General features: G+C 35.0%; 1 protein-coding gene across 1 annotated transcript in view; it reads right to left on the bottom strand.

The window, feature by feature from the left end:
- Window positions 1-2,656: 2,656 nt before the first annotated feature.
- Window positions 2,657-21,337, bottom strand: part of SPATA16 (spermatogenesis associated 16) — a 225,806-nt gene continuing 207,125 nt past the window's right edge. Inside the window, exon 10 of the mRNA XM_059922009.1 lies at window positions 2,657-2,779. Within this exon, the coding sequence (XP_059777992.1) occupies window positions 2,657-2,779 (123 nt within the window). The remainder of the gene's footprint in view (window positions 2,780-21,337) is intronic.

Consider the following 21,337-nt stretch of genomic DNA (forward strand, 5'->3'; position numbering starts at 1 on the left):
GGAAGACAGAGGAAACAATTGAAGCATTTAGGTCATGGACTAGCTATACAATTAATAATATTTGAATTGGTCTGATCATCAAGTGTATACCACTTCTTTTTTGGCCCATATGTCTTTCTTTTGTTTTGCTTCATGTTTTTGAAATGTTCCAGAATAAAATCCTATCTATCTTAGAATAAAATGGCAGAGGAAAAACACATTTTCTATAATTACTGAACTTTTAATTTTTCGTTCTTTTGGTGCATAAACCTTTGCAGAAATGATTATATTAGGAAATATTTTTGGACCAGAACCTAAGAGTAGCATATCATCAGGCCCTGTGTCATGTTAACTTTGAACAGACAGGAAAATATTTTCCAATATGGTAAAAGAGCAATTCTCAAACTTTAATGGGCATATATAAATTACCTAGGGAGCTTGTTAAAAATACAGACTTTGAGGTAGTAGGTTTGGGGAGGAGTTTAAGATTCTGCATTCCTCATGAATTCCCTGGTGATGCTGGTGCTGTTGGTTCATGGACCACATTTCAAATATCAAGTATGGGACAGAACAAGTCTTTAGAGTCAAGCAAGGCATTAACCTCTTTGGGTGTTGGTTTCTTCAATTGTAAAGGGAGGAAATGCATACATGAAGAAATTCTTATGAAGTTGATATAAAATAAGCATTCTGAAAGTACTTTGTAAACTTTGCTTTCTCTGGTATTAATTTTATTTTAAACTAATATCATATTGCTTTACAAATCCTTCATCTGCATTATTGCTATTCAAGGCTCTTGACACTAATGTTGAAACAATGAGCAAAATTCATTCCTATGGACATTGCTATTATACCTATTAAGAATTCTAATTATTTGATACCTTGTTGAAGAGCTAAGTGTGTTGATTAATTTTTTTCTGAAAAAAAGTTTCTTTTGAATTTTTTGGATATCCATTTTATATCATCCTTCCTAAGACCAACTAGAACTGCCTTCCTTTCCCTAAACAAGCCCCAGCCAAAAACAACCAATGGATATTTAGTATTGGATTTGGGGGAAGTGGTCAAACAGTGAAACCATCATCTAATAATTGTAACTATATTATTTTCAAATATAATCTTTTAGCACTGTGGAATGAGAGAACACTAATTTTTGAAGAACAAAGATAAAGCAATTGAACAGCTACTGAATATCAACAGGGCTTTCAGAAAACAGGCAGTGCTAAGATTCCATCCCAATTAAAAAAAAAAAAAGTATTACTCACAGAACATAGAAATTCTTTTGGAAAATAAAATTTTAACACTGAAGTTAAAATTCAAAGCTCAACAAGCTTTGTTTCCTAGAGATGTTATAAGGATATATATATATATATATATATATATATATATATATACACATACACACACACACACACAATGTTATAAGGATATAAATATATATATATATATTTATTAATAGGAAGTTCCTGGACAGTGGTCAAAGGGGATAACAGCAGAACTGGCTGCATGGGAGTTTGAGCCATTTGTCTTAGACTCCCACATTTGGTTACAGACTCAAGTGTCCATAGAAAGAAATGATTTTCCAGTACTTATGAGAACAGAACTGAGGTGCCTTGCTGGTGTGAGTCTAGAAACAAAAAGGAGTTTCTTAAACGCCCCTGTTTTTAACTGGCTACCGTTATATTAATAACTAACCTGAGGGAACATGATGGCAACGATGATGATCTCTGGGTGGAGTGGGGTAAAAGAGGAAACTATTTGATAAAGGTAAGAATTAAGCAGATGGTCCACAGGGAAATCAAGGTCGTAATTTATTTCAAAGTTTCAAAATATATCTTGCATAATGATGACTACACAAATCTGACATATACGTAAGGCTAAATTATTGATTCCTTTACGATCTCACTGTATAATGAAAAATTCAGCACTAAATATTTTATTCCCTTTTTTCCTTTTCATGTTATTAATGTACTCTGAGATCTTATTTTTTCCATTATTTTTAAAATTTACATTTTCTTGTTTATTTTACTCTGTATGTGGGTCCCATCTTCTTACTCTTATCTTCAAACCTCCTTGTTGGTGTTAACTGAGGTCTTGAGTAATGGCTCTTGACTCATTATCTTGTCAAATATACACATTTGTGTTGAGTCATTTAAGGGGAGGGGATATGAGGGATCCAGAGGAAAGAATACAGATGTTAGTGAAATAACTGATGATATCAGCCATACCACATAGGGCTATCTCTATAAGGATTGAGAAAGTATATTATCCGTTTTATAATTTAAACAATCTGCATTTATATTGTCCATATCTGTATATGGTATGTGACTAATCCTTAATGAATACACATGAATATGCACATACACTATAAGTGGACTTGGATAGACCTGGTATACTTTAGTCAACGTTGAAAGAGCAAGACAGGTGAAAGAAGCAGCAATGGTTGTTTTATAAGCTATTGAACTAAGTAAGACGAATTCGAGCAAGAGTCAGGTCAAACTTGCTGAGAACATTTATTGCTGCCAGTTGAGATTAACGAAGTGTAGACCGTCTTTGCCAAGAGGAGCACCACCTCATTCTTTTGGCGCTAGGCCTTTGTTGCTGGGCTGTCACAGTCAGGCTGGCGGGATGCCATTGGCCCTTTCTCTGGAACGTCTCGGTGGTGTCGCCTGCTCCCCAGTGACTAGCTTTGCTGCACAGTTTGAAGCTGCTTCATTTTTCTTTTTTGCCTTCGAGCAGCTCTCTGTTTTTTAGTTTTTAAGAAACTATCCTCTAGTTGGTATAGAAAGTCTTCGATTTGTCCAACCTAGAAGAAATAAACAGATATGGCAAGATTCGTTATTGTTTCCCCAGGTTTTGTGTACTTAGGAAAATGGTGAGGAATTTAAAAGTAAATGGCACATACAGGTCCATGTTGGAACAGAACTGGCAGAGACAGATACAATTAAATATAAAAGCCCCCTTTTTGTTTTAATTTCAGGGTCCTTTGTTTTAGGAGCGTGAAGCAGACATGCAGGAATTTGCTTTACCACTCAGTCCTACATATTGGGGATGCGACTGGGGATTATCATCACCTGCTGTCTTTACTGGTCAGTAAAACCAGGGATTTCAGAAAGGAATAAATGGTGGAAAATTATTCAATTTTCTAAAAGAATAATGAAACAAAATCTACTCCCCTCAAAACCAGAGATTCTAGCATTGGTATACCCCTGGCCAACTTGGGAGAAAAATGAATATTCCACATTGTCTTAGCAAGAGCCATTTCTCTTTTAAATCAAAAGTTGAAATAAAATAAGATAAAATAACGATATACAAAACAATAGTTCTTAGAAATAAATTATTTGTCTTTCTCCAAAGAAAACTTATCATTATTCAGTGACAGTTGGTTGAATGTATTATACTATTTGCCAGAGTAAAACAGTTTACATATATGCTGAGTTGGGCTTTCATGATGAAAAACAATTCATACTTAACCCTGATTCCTGAGACCTGCATATTGTATTAGTCTAAAATCACTCACTGAAGAACCTGTTGTCATAAAGTTAGCTCAAGGCTAGAGCACTTACGCTTCAAGGTATATTAACATATCGTCTCCTTAAGATAAAAGCACTTTACAAGTTCAATTTTCCAATTTTGAGCTCTACTTTTAAATCACTTGATTTATCATTCAGAGTAATATCCAAAAGATAATTCAGATTGTCAAAAAGAGAGTAATAAATGGTAGCACTCATTTATATGTTATAGTTAGGTCTTATATCACACAAGGTGATGAAAACTGTCCATTGGTTTCCTTAAGAAAATAAGATAATTTATTTAACAATTATAGAAATTGTTATAGAAAACAATTATAGAAAACAATTATAGAAAACAATTAAAGAAAACAATTAAAGAAAACAATTAAAGAAAACAATTCTTTTTGAAAACCTAAAATTACTTCAGGTAAATTTTCCCAAAAGTACATGTTGTTTATGATATCTGGTTATTGCAGCAATCATCAAAATGATTTGACAGAATATTTTTGGATCCTGTCATGAAGTCAATGCATTATTCTATGTATTCCATCCATTTATACTATCCAACTTATACCAAAACCATAAGTAAAAAATTAACATAGAGCACAATCAAAATAAACACGATGGATGGCACTTTACTGTTACTTTGATAGAGTTGATTACTCACTCATGTTATTTGCACTGAAAATGTATGGTTTAAATCAAAGCTCTTTACAATGATAATGTTTGCAGTTAGTCCAAATACAGTTACAATTACAACCCTAATGCAACAAAAAAATCTTCCTTCAATGATACAGAAAAATAATTGTTTTAAAATATCCGTTAGGTGGCTGCTATCTTTTTTAAAAATTGTGTTTATTAAGAGCAGTGTTGACTAACTGGTTTGCCTTTCATTAAAAAAGACAAAGAAGAAACACAAGCTATGTCATTGGAATAGAGTACTGCTGAATTAAACTGGGAGGTCTAGAGTACAGACTATGTACATGTCTCACCTGGCCTAGGTGTTCACCTCCTACCTGGTCTGTCTACATGCTATCCTTTTAACCCATTCTCCTAATAATACTGGAATGATCTTTTTAAAATATATACCTGGTCACATTTTCCCCTGCTTAAAATGCCTAAATGGATTCCCAAGCCCTTAACATGATCTACACAGCTCTGCATGATCTGGTTACACTTCTGTCTCTAATTCTGTCTCCTGTCACTACATTTGCCTTAGCCCTGTGGTACATCTCTCAGTTTTCTAAACACAACCGTGCAGCATTCTCTGCACACTTGATCTTCCTAATTCTATGCCCTCTGATGGAATACTCCCATTGGAACCCTTACATAGCCTCTGGATTTCAGGTTCAACATCAGTGCCTCAGGGACATACTTCTTGATAACGCAGACCAGGTTGGGGCTCTCAGTAACATATTCCCACAGCAGCTGATTCATCTCTTTGCATATTGTAAGTTTTTACTTAATTGTTTGTAATGTTTTATATAATATCTATCTTCCCGTCTGGGCTTGCTCCATAAGGCAGGCAGCTAGGTCCGTGGTGTTCACTATTCCCAATAACTAGGATATGGTAGACCCTCAACAATCCTACTCTCTGATGATAGAGCTGAAGACATCAGTGTGTTCAGAAACCAATGTGTTTTTCCATACTCAAAGTGATGACTGGTATGAAGCATATCAGAAGGCTTTCTTTTCTCTTAAAGATTAATCACTTTCATATCCCATCATTCTATTACCATTGTTTAGCTTTGAGTCTAGGCAAGGTAATAACAAGGTGTGGTCTCCATACTTGAAACAGCCAAAAGTAGAAAGGGCACTGGGAAAGGAGTCAGGAATGTTGAGTTCTGCTCTTGGACTGGCTTATAATCTTGATCTGTGACACCAGAAAAGTCACTTGGCCTTTCTGAGCTTCAGTTTTCACCAGCCTTTAGTGAAGAAAGGGTTAGCCCGGATAATTTCCAAGGACATACCAAGCCAAAAAAATTCCATGACTTGTACTCACATCAGATTTAAGTTTGTCCAGTCTTAAGATGTGCCCTTACAATTTTCAAACCAGAGGTTATTCTCTAAGATTATACCATTAGATGAATGACAGAACATGCAGTAAAGTAAGTCAATTTTAGCTTCTGTACTTACTGAAGTGTAGGAGAGCTGCAACATGTTTTTAGTAAAGCTGGTTCTTTATTTTCTTTTTTTAAGTCAAGGAAAGAAAAATGCTGGTTGAAGAGAAAATAGATTCATATAACTAAGAAGAACAGATTGCAAATGATAGAAATTTCTATAAAGCCCTTAGGGAAATAAAACACAAAGAAATATGCAAGCATGTAAGGAAGGAAATGAGCCAGTTTTTGGAGCAGAGGCCTTATTAGACCTTCTTTTTAGTATAGGGTCTACTTGCTTAACTATATCAGATAGTCTCCTTGGTCATTCTGGGTCTAATTTTCCCATTTGCAAAATGGGCAGATAACATTTTCTTGTCTATCTGTGTGCCAATGCTGACTTGGCATTACTGAGATGTGGATATCAGACCAAATGAGTTTGTAGAGAATTTGGGGATTCCAGATGATTGAGGGGAACTGAAGGTCTCAGTAAAGGGGCAGATTCTCACCTATCATATGGTTGTCAATCATAATCCTCATCAAAGAGTTAGGAAATTGTTATCGACTATTTCTGAGGATTTTTAAATTCTTATGCACAGAAGTCTGTCAGTCATGACTTACTGTGGAGTCAAAAGTTCAGAACAAAGATGTCTTTGAAACCGTAAAAGAGAAGACAGCCTGAGAAGTACAGGAGATTTCAAAGTTGAAATTCTAACAGTACAAAAACAAATAATACCAATTAGGAAGAAATGTGGAGGTAACTAAATAGACCAATATGTATTACAGGAAAATTTCTAGTCAGCTCAGATCTCAAAGGAAGTACTTTCATTCTTTCATGCAAATATTTATTAAACATCTACTATGTACAATATTTGGCACTGTACTAAGGTGATAAGCAAAAATATCGAGATGGTTGTTTATGAGGAACTCATTCACATAGGAGAGGCAGTTAATGAAAACATGATTGCAACAAAGCATGAATGTTTATATAAGAATTATGTACAAAAAGTTCTGTTAGCAAAAATGTCAGAACAGTGAGTTCTATCTGAAGGAATGTGGAGGTGTATTGGAGGTGATAGGAGCTGGGTCTTTGCCAGGACAAGAAACTCATTCCAGACAGAGGAAATGGCATCCATAAAAGCAAGGTTGTGAAAGAACATGGGCTATTTGATAGGGGTGGGTCACATAGCATAGATGTGGGCATGGGGGGACAGAGAGTAGAGATATACACAGCAGGAAATATAGATTGGGGTCAGCTTATAAAAAGTTGAAAAATACTTAGCTATTTGGTTAGGAAGATAAATCTGGTGCATTGTGTGGGGTGGAATGCAGCCAGGAAGACTAGAAGCAGGTGGATCAGTTAGGGCCCCAGTGCAATATGACATGAAAAATACTATTGGGGCCTGCATCAAGGATTTAAGAGACGTTTGGGAAATAAGAGCTATAGTCTTGATGAAAAATTCTGTGTTGGGGTTAGAAGGCAAGCAGAATTAGTAATGACTGTGAAGTTTCTCATTTGAGACATTGATGGTATCTTAATGAGGTAAGGGATAAAATTCAATGAACAGTTTTAGGGAAAAAGGATGAGTTTGATTAGTGACAAATGTAAAAGGTAGAAAAAGGTCACATAATCAGGAATGCGTTAAAAAAAATGGACCTATAATAATAGCCTAGTACTAGGCTAAAAGTCAGAATGATGAAAACTCCTAATGGAAAAGAAAAAACAACCCACTATTTTGTAGTTTACCATGTGAAAAGCATTTTGGCAGTTAAACAGTCCTAAGAAAGACAAACAAAAAATGACGCTTTCAGTTATTCAGGGCAAAAAGGTGGTCATGGCAGAGAGACAGCCTACTGGGTCAAAGTCAGATATAGCTGGGTTGGAATCCCAGCTCCAGCATGTTCTTGGTGACTTTTGGGCAAACATTTAATTCCTTGGAACCCAAGTTTCTTCATCGTCATTTGCTTCACAGGGTCCTAATGAGATTAAATTAAACAGTTTATGTGAAGTATTTGCATAGGTTTGAATTGCTATTATTTAGTGGTAGTATTAATACTTGAATCTGGAAGTGTATGCCCAGTAAATAGAAAAAAACACAAATAAATAAAACATACCTATAAAAGTGAAATAAAATTAAAAGCTAAACAACTTTATCTAATAGTCCTTGTGTTTTTGACCTCCACTCTGTGGAGGTTGCTGCCTCAGTAACTGTGCTAAGTGTAGGTGTTTGACATACTTTAAAGTCTTGTGAGTAGGTCTCAGAATTCCACTATATAACAGACAAAATTAAGAGGGGGCAGAGAAAGGAGTGGGAAGATATGAGTTTCTGATAGTACATATTAGCTGCAAATTCAATGTAAATCAACAGTATTCCCTGGTTACCCAAAACTGATCTGATTATAGACTACAATATTTAAAATGTGTCTCAAAGTGGGCAATAGTTTTTTCCCTTTTCTGGTCAGGTCCTGTCTCATCTGGGCTATCATGCTTGGTTCTGGGTATGTCCAGGGTCTTAAATCCAAATTGTATAATGAAATGTTGGAGGATCTGGAGGTGTTTACTGGGGAGAAGAGAAAACATAACAGGAATCTGTGATATCTTTAGGTATATCAGCATTGTTATGTGAAGGGGTGATGAATTTGTTTTGTGTTAGTTTATACATTTGAAAGAGTACTATCTAGAATTACGAGTTTGATTCTCAGTTCTTTCACTGGTGATGTGACTTAAATTCTGAACTTTAATTTTCTCATCTATAGTGTAAATAACAAATTAATAATCAGAGTCTATTTACAGGGTTTTTGTGAGGATTAAATGGCTTGATGTTTGTGGAAAGCGCTTCATAAATGTCTGAGTCCTCCACAAAGATTATAATAGCACATTGTGTAGTGCCTGTTGGTTTCATAATAGGTTCTCAATAAATATTTGTTGAAGTGATAAACAGCTGAATGAGTAGTTAAATGAGTAAAAAAGTAGATATTATATTAATATTTTCACAACTGTATAAAAAATGGAAGGGGTTTTAGGGTAAGGTATAGTGACCCTCATCACCAGAGATTGGAAATCAAACATTAGATGACTTTTTTGGCAGGTATGAATTATTTGGGTCATGTGTGAGCTGGGGGTTGGATTAAAGAAGCTTTTAACATCCATTCCAACTTTAAGGTACTACTTTAATGATATATAGTTTGGCCTGGATTCACTCTACAGAAATGTGCCCAGTGGAAGAAGGACACATTGCAATTTGCCTTGTACCACATTGGAGAAGCACTATGGAAATGAGAGGGATCCAACCACTTCTGTTGCTGTAGTTTTGTATATAATGAAAGGTATCGAACTGGTTGATATAAACACCCACGGATACTAGGGTTCTCAGTACTTCGTTCTATTTTACTTATAAAATGATCATATCTATAAAACCTATATCTTTTTCTCCAGACGTATCAATATTTTATCTTGCATCCAAAGGACCTCTATTACGGATTAACTTAACACTAGAAGGTAGTTTATAGCACACTTTCTTTCTTACCCTATTAACTACTTCAGATTATTCAATCATCAGATAATTCGTTTTCTCAGTTAATGATTTTTTTAGCATATCGAAACTTAAGATTTTTCTACTAGATCCCAGGATAAAATGCAACATTTTTACAGATTAAAATGTTTTCCCACATAGAACCACTTCATAGTCACTTTCAGTATAGGCGTGATAAAAAGTACTTGAATATTCTCTCCAATAATCTTTTACTATAAAATTGGTTTGTATCTTATGTGTAGGTGGGAAGTATGGGGATGCCCTGAGGTCAGGAGACCCTCTGTTCACTTGAGAGCTTTCTTGTGAAGGAGGATTGCTACTGACTCACTCTCATTTTGTGGGGCTGACTGTGACTTCATTTGCACGCAGATCCAACCTATTTTCATTTGGTAATTGAAGGCATGTGAGCCAGAGGTGAAAACAATAGACAGTTTCTTATGCAAAGGCTGGCCATGAGACCAAGGGCATTGCTGGGGGAGAAACTGAGTTTTAGAACATAGAGAGTTAGAAATGGGGACAAACTAAGGAAAAAAATGACAAGAAGCTCAACACAAGCAAAGCTGATGAGAGATGATAACAGAAAGGGACACACAGCCATGGCCTAATAGAGCTTTGGAAGGGGAGTCATTCAGATGTGGTGAGGGGAGGGATAGTCACTGTGAAGATCTGGGTGGCCCTTTCCCTCCCAGAGTCATTTAAAATGAAACACTGCTGGGATGAGTTGAATTTCGTTCCCTCAAAATTCCTATATTGAGGTCTTAACCCCCAGTGTTTCAGGATGTACCCTTATTTGGAGATAGGGTTTTTATAGAGGCCATCAAGTTAAAATGAGGTCTTTAGGGTGGGCCTTAACCCCAAATGACTGGATAACGGGATATTTGGACACAGTCACTCACACAGGGAGACTAACTTATGAAGATGAAGGCAGTGGTTGAGGTGATGCTCCTACAGCCAAGGTATGATAAAGATTGCCAGCAAACCACCAGAAACGAGGGGAGAGGCATGGAACTGATTCTTCCTCACAGCCCTCAGAAGATACCAACCCTGCTGACACTTTGAATTTGGACTATCAACCTCCAGAACTGTGATGATAAACTTCTATTGTTCAAGCCACTCAGTTTGTGGTACTTTGTTACAGCAGTGTTAGCAAATTAATACACCTATAGACAGTCCCTGACTTATGATGGTTCGACTCATAATTTTTCGACTTTATGATGGTGCAAAAACGATATGCATTCAGTAGAGACCGTATTTTGAATTTTGGTCTTTTCCTGGGCTAGCAATATGGGGTCTGATACTCCTGTGATGCTGGGCAGCTGCAGTGAGCTGCAGCTCCCCGTCAGCCACGTGACCCGAGGGTAAACAACCCATACACTTATAACCATCCTGTCCCTGTACAACCATCCTAGTTTTCACTTTCAGTACAGTATTCAGTACCATAAATTACATGAGCTACTCAATACTTATTATAAAATAGGCTTTGTGTTAGATGATCTTGCCCAACTGTAGGCTAATTTAAGTGTTCTGAGCACATTTAAGGTAGGCTAGGCTAAGCTATGATGTCCAGAAGGTTAGGTGTATTAAATAATTTCCAACTTACGGTATTTTTAATTTATGATGGGTTTATTGAAATGAAACCCCAATGTAAGTTGAGGAGATCGGTACTAAGCCATATAGCTCAATTAAGTTCTACTTTTCCCCTCATACATAACTTTGATGATTTCTACCTTTCACTTTTCCCGTCGGTTGATGCTCCCTACTTTGTTGGTGCCCCCTGCACAGGCTTAGTATACACCTTGGGAAACAGTGTAGTTTCTTTCCAATAATGGCAATTAGAGGAGGTTGATCTCAAACATAAACGCATGGGTAAATTATGCGGAGAAGGAAGACACTGGGCTTGAAATGGGACTTCCTATTGGATTTCATGTAGTCTGGATTTAGGAGAGAAGATTAGGTATGTTTGTACATGTTCATGCGTCAGGAATTGGGTGAGGATTTTTTTTTTTAATTTATTTAAAAATTTTTTAAAAAGGGAAGGAATTTTAAAAATTAATTAATTAATTAATTAATTTATGGCTGTGTTGGGTCTTCGTTTCTGTGCGAGGGCTTTCTCTAGTTGTGGCAAGTGGGGGCCACCCTTCATCGTGGTGCACGTGCCTCTCACTATCGCGGCCTCTCTTGTTGCGGAGCACAGGCTCCAGACGCGCAGGCTCAGTAATTGTGGCTCACGGGCCCAGTTGCTCCGCAGCATGTGAGATCTTCCCAGACCAGGGCTCGAACCCGTGTCCCCTGCATTGGCAGGCAGATTCTCAACCACTGCGCCACCAAGGAAGCCCAGGATTTTTTTTTTTAAATAAAGCTTTTAAAGATGTCTTTTAACAAGACAAAGGATAGATGAAATAAGAATTAGATCCTCAGGAATAAATATCATGTTTCTATGACTGTAGTGGTGGTTACAGAACGAGGATGTTTTTCCAGCGGTTAGCAGTGTGGACCACAGTGGATTTGTTAACATTAGTTTCCTTGCTCTGTTCCAGTTTAGTTTCTAGACCAAATGCTTTTAAATATTTATCATCCAAAATGGTTTGAATTTTAATTTTTATTAGAATGACAATTGTTTTTAAACAGGCTTGAAATTAATTTCTAAAATAAACTTAGTTTCTGAAATGGAGTTGTTTCTGCTATTCATAATATAGCAGTTTCCTTTAGCTTTTGGCTAGCATTCAAACAGACAAACAAGCCTCATATTTCTCCATTTAAATTTAGTGAATTTTGTATGTTAGTTGGTATTTTAGTCATAAAAGTACAATGTGGAAATCTAAGTCATCTACCTGTGATATGTTACAAAATGTGCAAAAAACTTCCTGCTAAACTGTATTACCAAGTCCTAATTGAAAATTCCCATAATGATAGCACTTTAAAGAAATTATGTTTAGTATACAGTTAAAGTGCAATTATGAAACCTTGCTATCACTTCGTTCACGAAACAATGTATCACGGCTTTTTAAAATTTTAGTTTTTGGGACTTCCCTGGTGTTCCAGTGGCAAAGAATCCGCCTTCCAATGCAGGGGACGCGGGTTCGATCCCTGGTGGGGGAACTAAGATCCCACATGCCGTGGGGCAACTAAGCCTGCACGCCACAACTACTGAGCTCTCGAGCCTCAACTAGAGAGCCCGTGTGCTGCAAACTACAGAGACCACGTGCTCTGGAGCCCGCGCCACAACTAAAGAAGAGAAAACCCGCATGCCACAACTAGAGAGAAGGCTGTGCGCTGCAGTGAAGAGCCCGCATCCCCCAACGAGCGCCACAACGAAAGATCCCATGTGCTGCAATGAAGATCCTGCATGCCGCAACAAAGAAACAACACAGCCAAATAAATAAATATTTTAAAAAATAAAATAAAATTTTATTTTTCCATATTTAATGGCATAATTTATTTGAAGGTTTGAGTATATATATTTTAAACTTTTTATCTTGAGATAATTGCAGATTCACATGCATCAGTAAGAAGTAATACAGGAAGAATCTGTGTATTCTTTATCAGTTTGCCCCAATGGTAACATCTTGCAAAACTTTGGTAGAATATTACAGCCAGGATATTGACACTGATACAGTCAAGATATGGAACAGTTCCATCACCACAAGATCTCTTGTGTTGCCCTTTTATAGCCACACCCACTTTCCTCCTGGCTCCACCTCCTTAACCCCTGGCAACCACTAATCTTGTCCATTTCTATAATTTTTTCGTTTTAATAAGGTTATATAAATGGAATCATATAGTATATAACTCCATTAGTCTCTGGGGATTTATTCAGTTTGTTGTGTGTATCGACAGTTTATTTCTTTTTTGCTGAGTAGTATTCCCTGGTATGGATGCACCACAGTTTAATGATTCACTCTTTGAAGGATATCTAGATTACTTCCAATTTTTGGCTATTATAAATTAAGTTGCTATGAACATTTGTTTAAAGGTTTTTGTGTGAACATTAGACTTCATTTCCCTGGAATAAACAAATGCCTAGGAGTATAATTGCTAAGTCATTTGTTAGTTGCATAATTAGTTTTTTAAAGAAACTGTCATATTGTTTCCCTCAGTGGCTGTATTGTTTTACATTCCCACCAGCAATGTATGAGTTACCCAATTTCTCTGCATTGACACCAGCATTTAGTGCTGCTACTAATTTTTATTTTAGCCATTTTGATAGGTGTGGAGTGATTTATTGCATTGCGGTTTTAATTTGCATTTCCCTAATAGCTAATGATATTGAATATGTTTTAATGTGCTTATTTGACATTCTCTTTGGTGAAATGTCTGTTCATGTCTTTTCCCCACTTTCAAATTGAATTAACTTTTTAATTTTTTACTGTTGAATTTTGAGAGTTCTTTATAAATCAAAATACTTGTCTTTTTTTGGGCATGTGGTTTGCAAATATTTTCTGTCATTCTGTAACTTGTCTTTTCATCCTTTTAAACAGAATCTTTCACAGAGCAAAAGTTCTCAATTTTGATGAAGTCTAATTTATCAGTTAGATTTTTATGGATCATACTTGTGGTGTCAAGTCTAAGAATGCTTTGCATAGACTAAGATTCCAAAGATTTTCTCCTATGTTTTTTTCTAAAAGTTTTACATTTTGAGTCAATTTTTGTATCAAGTGTCAGACTTAAGTCAAGTTTTTTGTTTGTTTTTTGGTTTGTTTTTACCTACGGATGTACAAATACTCTTGCACCATTTATTGAAAAGCCTATCTTTTGCTTTATTGAATTGCTTTTGTGCCTTTATAAAAAAATCAATGGAGTATATTTATGTGAATTTACTTACGGTTTTCAATTTTGTTTCATTGATCTTTGTGTCTATCATTCCACTAATACCACAGAGTCTTGATTACTGTAGCTATATAAAAAGTTTTGAAATCCAGTAGACTGATTCCTTTCAGTTCACTCTTTTTCTAAAGTGTCTTAGCTATTCTGTTTACTGTGGCTTTCCATAAATTTTAAAATAGTCTTGTCTTTATGAAAATTCTTGCAGAGATTTTAATAGGAATTGCATTAAACCATCAATTTTGAGAGATTGATGTCTATACTATGTTGAGTCTTCCAATCCATGAACACAGCATGGCTCTCCATTTATTTAGATCTTTGCTTTCTTTCATTACAGTTTCGTAGTTTTCAGTATACAAGTCCTGTGTATGTTTTGTTAGAATTACACCAAAGCATTTCACTTTTTCTGAAATTTGTATATGGTACTATATTTAACATTTTACTGTCCCTGATTATTGCTAGTATATTGAAATACAATTGAGTTTTGTATGTTTACCTTGTAACCTTAATGAACTCACTTATTTTAAGAATTTTTTTTTTTTTTTGGTTTACTTTATTTTGTTTTTCTGTGTTGACAATAATACTTACATTATTGACGAAGTTTTATTTTTTCCTTCCTGATCTATATGCCTTTTCTTCCTTTCTCTTGCTTTTCAGCAATAGTTGGAATTTCTAGCACAATGTTGAATAAGAGTGCTGAGAGCAGACATCCTTGTCTTGTTCCTGATTTTAGGGAGAAAGCATTCAGTCTTTCACAATTAAGTATGTTAGTTCTAGGATTTTTGTAGATGCTATTTAACAATTTGAGGAAATCCTCTTCTATTTGTAGTTGTCTGAGAGTTTTTATCATGAATGGGTGTTAAGTTTTGTCAATTTTTAATGCATCAATTGATATGATTATGTGATTTTTTTTTCTGTATTTATTGATATGGTAGATTACATTGAATTTTAAATATTCAAATAGCCTTGTTTGCATCTCTGGAATGAACCTCACTTGGTTATGGCATATAATTCTTTTAATATATTGCTGAATTCTATTTGCTAACATTGTAAAAATTTTAAAAAAGATTTTTGCAAGTATATTCATAAGAGATATTAGTTTTCAGGGTTTTGGGGTTTTTTATTTTTCTTTGGTTTTGGTTTTTTTTTTTTGGTACTGTTTTTGTCTGTTTGGTATCAGGTAATACTAACTTTATAGCATGAATTGGAGAGTGCTTCCTTCTCTTATACTTTTTGAAAGAGATTGTGTAGAACTGGTGTCAAACCAGCTGGGCTTAAAGATTTCTTTTGGGGGAGTTTAAAATTATGAATTAAATGTCATTAATAGTTACAGAGTGATTCAACTTATTTCATATTGGGTGAGTTATGGTACTTTGTGTTTCTTGAGAAATAGGTACATTTCATCTACATTGTTAAATTTTTATGTGTAGAGTTGGTTGTAGTAGTCCCTTATTATAATTTTGATGTCTGCAGGGTCTATAGTGATATCCTATTTCATTCCTGATATGGATGATTTTGTCTTATCTCTTTTTTCCTTCATTAGTCTTACAAGAGGTTTGTAAATTTTATTGATCTGTTCAAAGAACCAGCTCTTTGTTTCATTGATTTTCTCTATTTTTCTGTTTTCCATTTCATTGGTTTCTAGCCTTACCTTTATTATTTCCTTTTATATTTCTGTTTTGGGTTTATTTTGCTCTTCTTTTACTAGGTTTTTGAGTCAAGGCTTCAATTATTGATTTGAGATTTTTTTCCTCTTTTATAATGTATGCATTTGGTGTTCTAAATTTCTCTTTCAGTGCTGTTTTAGCTGTATCCCACAAATATTTATATGTTATATTTTAATTTTCATTCAATTCAGTGTATTTTTTCACTTTCCTTGATACTTCTTTTTTGTTCCATGGACTATTCAAGTATTTAGAACATTTCCTGTTATCTTTTTATTATTGATCTCTAGTTTGATTCTGCTGCAGTTGAAGAAAACCTTCCTTAATATTTCAGTTTTTAAAAATCTGTCAAAGTTTATTTATGGCCCAGGATATGGTCTATTTTGGTATATGTTCTGTGGACACTTGAAAAGATGTGTATTCTGCTGTTAGTGGATGGATTATTTTATAAATGTTGGTTAGATCCCATTGGTTGATGGTGTTATTGAGTTCTATATCCTTGCTGATTTTTCTGTTTACTTGTTCTATCAACTGTTGAGAGAGAGGGTTTGAAATCTCCAACTATAATTGTGGACATGTCTATTTTTCCTTTTAGTCCCTTGAGTTTTTGTTTCATATATTTTGCAGCCCTGTTGTTTGGTGCATACACATTTAGGATTGCTATGTCTTCTTGGTGGACTGATTCTTTTATTATTACATAATGTTTCTCTCTGTAATGTCCTCTCTGTCTCTGATCACTTTCTTTTCTCTGAAGTCTACTTTGTCTGATATTGATATAGCCACTACTGCTTTCCTTATATTAATATTTGTATGGTATATCTTTTTACCTTTGATTTTTAGCCTGCCTATGTCATTATATTTGAAGTGAATTTGTAGACAGCATATAGTTGGATTATAATTTTAAATCAATTTTGCCAGTTTGTGTCTTTTAATTCTTGTATTTAGACCATTTACATTTAATATAATTGTTGGTATGTTAGGACTTAGTTTGTCATTTTATTTTTTGCTTTCTTTTTGTTCTCTTTGGTTTTTGCTTCTCTTTTTTTCCCTTACCTTCCTATGGATACTTGAACATTTTTTATAATTTCATTTTAATATATTTAGAGTGTTTTCAGTCTATTTTTTTGTATAACATATTTAGTAGTTGTTCTAGGATATACAGAAATTTTCAGTCTACTGGTGTCTTTGTTTTAGGTTCTACTGAAGTTAAGAAACCTTGCCTTTTTAAATGTCTCTTTACCTTCCTTCATTTATTTTTTCTCCTTTCTTAGTATATTAGTTATACTTCTTTTTTTTTTTTTTTGACTTTTTTTAGTGGTTGACCTAGAGTTTGCAATATGCATTCACAACTAATCTAAGTCTACTCTCAAACAACACTATACCACTACACAGGTAGTGTCAGTACTGTATAATAATAAAATAATCCTAATTCCTTTCTCTAGTCCCTTGTATCATTGCTGTCATTCATTTTATTTATATATAAGCAAACAAGCATTTGTATTATATATACATATATGTATAACATATATTATATATGTACATATATATGTATTATAAAACACACACACCTAAAACATATATATAAGCATATGTAATTGAATATATTGTTGCTATTATTATTGCACATCTTTTCTTGCATGCTGTCTACTTTATCCATTAGAGTCCTTACTGTATTAATCATTGTTGTGTTAAATTTCTAGTCTGATAATTACAACATCTCTGCCATATCTGCTTCTGATGATTGCTTTGTCTCTTCAAATTGTGTTTTTGGCCTTTTGGTATGCATTGTAATTTTTTTCTTGATAGCTGGACATGATGTACTGGGTAAAAGAAACTGCTATAAATAGACCTTTAGTAATGTGGTCCTCAGTTGTGACGGGAAGGGAAGCATTCTATAGTCCTATGATTAGGTTTTAGTCTTTTAGTGAGCCCATGCTTCTGGACTGTGAACTTCACAAGTGTTCCTCAGTTTTTTTCTCCCCCCTTAGGTGGGACAGGATGGCTAGTGTGGGCTGGAGTTGGGTATTTTCCTTCCCCAGGTAAGTTAGGCCCTGATAATATCCCAGAAGATGAGGCTCTGTTTAACTAGTTTCCTTTGAGGGCAAGACTTGCTAAGAAGAAAAGAGTGCTCTGGCATATTTCAGAGTGGTTCCTTTTCCCCTCCTCCTCCCAGAGGCCCAAGGGGATTTTTCTCTGATATTTACAGTGAGAACCTGGTTGAGCTCCTTGAGGTAAATCTCATAATATTGTGTGACTCCCTCTATGACTGAGTCCCCCTAGAGTTTTTAATACTCAGAGTTGTTGGCACAGCAATTTGTCAGTTATAATTCCAGCTTTCCAACCCCAGCACTGGTTCCCATGGCAGTTTCTGCTCACAAGTCTCTGCTCCAGAAAGCCACATCTCCCTGCATTCACCTGTTAGTCTCTCCCTTCTTGGGAGCAGTGATTTGTCCTGTCTTGTCCACTCTCTTATTTGCCCAAGAAGGGTTATTGATTTTTTCAGTCTGTTCAGCTTTTTACTTGTTTTTAGGATGGAGTGGTGAATTCCAAGCTCCTTATATGTGGAACTGAAAAACAGAACTCCACGTATATTTAGAATCACATTACACTGTGTTATTATTTTTGCTTGCACCGTCAAACATAATGAAGAGGACAGTCTATTGTTTTTACTCATACTTCTGCTTGCGGTGTTCTTTCATTTTTCTTGATATTTTACAGTTCTTTCTTTTATTGTTTCCTTTCTATTTAGAGAACTTCCTTCAGCCATTTTTTAGGGTAAGTTATCTGATGACAAATTCTCTTAGTTTTCCTTCATCTAAGAATGTCTTGATTTTCTCTTCATTCCTGAAAGATATTTTTGTTCAGTATAGCATTCTGTGTTGACAATTCCTTTCTTTCAGTATTTGAAAAATGTGCCACTTATTTTTGGCCCCCATATATTTTACTGAAAAATCCACTGTCATTCGAATTGTTTTTCTCCTATAGTTAGTGAATCATTTCTTTTTTTGCTGCTTTCAAGATCTTTCTTTGTCTTTAAGGTTTAGAAGTTAGACTATGCTGCATCCTGGTGTGAATTTGAGTTTATCCAGTTTGGGATTCACTCAAATCCTTTTTTTTAAAAAAAAAATTAATTAATTAATTAATTTTTGGCTGTGTTGAGTCTTCCTTGCTGCTCATGGGCTTTCTCTAGTTGTGGTGAGCGGGGGCTTCTCTCTGTTGCAGTGCGCAGGCTTCTCATTGCAGTGGCTTCTCTTGTTGCGGAGCATGGGCTCTAGGCACACGGGCTTAAGTAGTTGTGGCTCGCGGGCTCTAGAGCGCAGGCTCAGTAGTTGTGGTGCATGGGCTTAGTTGCTCTGCGACATGTGGGATCTTCCCAGACCAGGGCTCGAACCCGTGTCCCCTCCATTGGCAGGCGGATTCTTAACCACTGTGCCACCAGGGAAACCCCTCAAATTCTTGAATCTATAGTTTTCTGTTTTTTGCCAAATTATGGAGGTTTTCAGCTATTATTTCTTTGGGTACTTTTTCATTCCTGTCCATTTTCTCCTGTCCTTCTGGGATTCTGTTAACATGAATATTAGATTTTTTGTTTTAGACTCACAGCTCCTCGAGGATCTTTTCATTTTTTTTTTCAGTCTATTTTCTCTGTTGTTCCAATTGGATAATTTATATTGTCTTATCTTCAGTTCATTGATTCTTTCCTTTTTCCCCTTCATTCTGATGTTGAGCCCCTCCATTGAGTTTCTTATTTTGGTTATTGTATTTTGCAGTTCTAAAATTTCTACTTGGTTCTTCTTAAGTCTTCTATTTCTTTGCTGAGATTCTCTATTTTTTTATTTAGGTATAGTTGATTTACAATATTATATTAGTCTCAGGTATACAGTGTAGTGATTTGAAATTTTTATGGATTATACTTCATTTATAGTATAAACTATTAGCTATATTCCCTGTGCTGTACAATATATCATTATAGCTTATTTTATACGTAGTAGTTTGTACCTCTTAATCCCCTACCTCTATCTGCCCCTCCCCCCTTCCCTCTAGTATGTTTTCTTTATCTGTGAGTTTGTTTCTTTTTTGTTATATTCATTTTTTTGTGTTTTAGATTCCACATATAAATGATATCAGACTATCTGTCTTTCTCTGACATTTCACTAAGCATAATACTCTCTAGGTCCATCCATGTTATTGTAAATGGCAAAATTTCATTCTTTTTGATGGCTGAGTGGTATTCCATTGTTTGTGTGTGTGTGTGTGTGTGTGTGTGTGTATATATATATATATATATATATATATATATATATACACACACACACACACACCATATCTTTCTTATCCATTCATCTGTTGATGGGCACTTAGGTTGCTTCCATATCTTGGCTATTGTAAATAATGCTGCTATGAACATTGGGATGCATGTATTATTTCAAATGAGTGTTTTCGTTTTTTTGGGATCTGTACCCAGAAGTATGGAATTGCTGGATCATATGCAGTCCTACTTTTAGTCCTACTTCCATACTGTTTTCCATAGTGGTTGCACCAACTTACATTCCCACCAACAGTGTACAAGGGTTCCCTTTTCTCCACACCTCACCAACACTGAACACATATTTGTGTTCAAAAAGAACACAAGTAACATTCTGACAGATGTGAAGTGATATCTCACTGTGATTTTGATTTGCATTTCCCTGATGATTAGAGATGTTGAACATCTTTCCATGTGCTTGTTGGCCATCTGTATGTCTTCTTTGGAAAATGTCTATTCATGTCTTCTGCCCATGTCTTAATCAGGTTTTTTTTTTATATTAGGTTGTATGAGCTGTTTATATATTTTGGATATTAACCTGTTATTAGTTATATTATTTGCAAATATTTTTCACTCATTCAGTAGGTTGCCTTTTTGTTTTGTTGATGGTTTCCTTTGCTATGCAAAAGCTTTTAAGTTTAATTAGGTCCCATTTGTTTAGTTTTGCTTTTGCTTCCTTTGGCTTAAGAGACAGATCCAAAAAAATATTGCTACAATTTATGTCAAAGAATGTTCTGCCTATGTTTTCTTCTAGAAGATTTGTGCTTTCCAGTCTTATATTTAGGTCTTTAATCTATTTTGAGTTTATTTTTCTATATGGTGTGAGAAAATGTTCTAATTACATTGTTTCACATGTAGCTGTTCCAGTTTTCCCAGCACCACTTTTTAAAAATTATTTTTTAAATTTTTATTGAAATATAGTTGATTTACAATGTTGTGTTAGTTTCAGATGTAAAGCAAAGTGATTCAGTTATACATATATATGTATAACTTTCAGATTCTTTTCCATTATAGCTTATTACAAGATATTGAGTGTAGTTCCTTGTGCTATACAGTAGGTTCTTGTTGGTTATCTATTTTATATATAGTAGTGTGTATATTTTAATCCCAAACTCCTAATTTATCCCTCCCCTCTCCTTTCCATTTAGTAACCATACGTTTGTTTTCTATGTCTGTGAGTCTATTTGTCTTGTAAATAAGTTCATTTGTATCATTGTTTTAGATTCCATATATAAGAGATATCATATGATATTTGACTTTCTCCATCTGACTTACTTCACTTATTATGATAATCGCTAGGTCCATCCATGCTGCTGAAAGTGGCATTATTTCATTCTTTTTTATGGCTGAGTGATATTCCATTGTGGAGATATATATATATATATATATATATATCCTCCACATCTTTATCCATTCATCTGTTGATGGA

The sequence above is a fragment of the Balaenoptera ricei genome, chromosome 4 (assembly GCF_028023285.1).
Source record: "Balaenoptera ricei isolate mBalRic1 chromosome 4, mBalRic1.hap2, whole genome shotgun sequence".
NCBI lineage: Eukaryota > Metazoa > Chordata > Mammalia > Artiodactyla > Balaenopteridae > Balaenoptera > Balaenoptera ricei.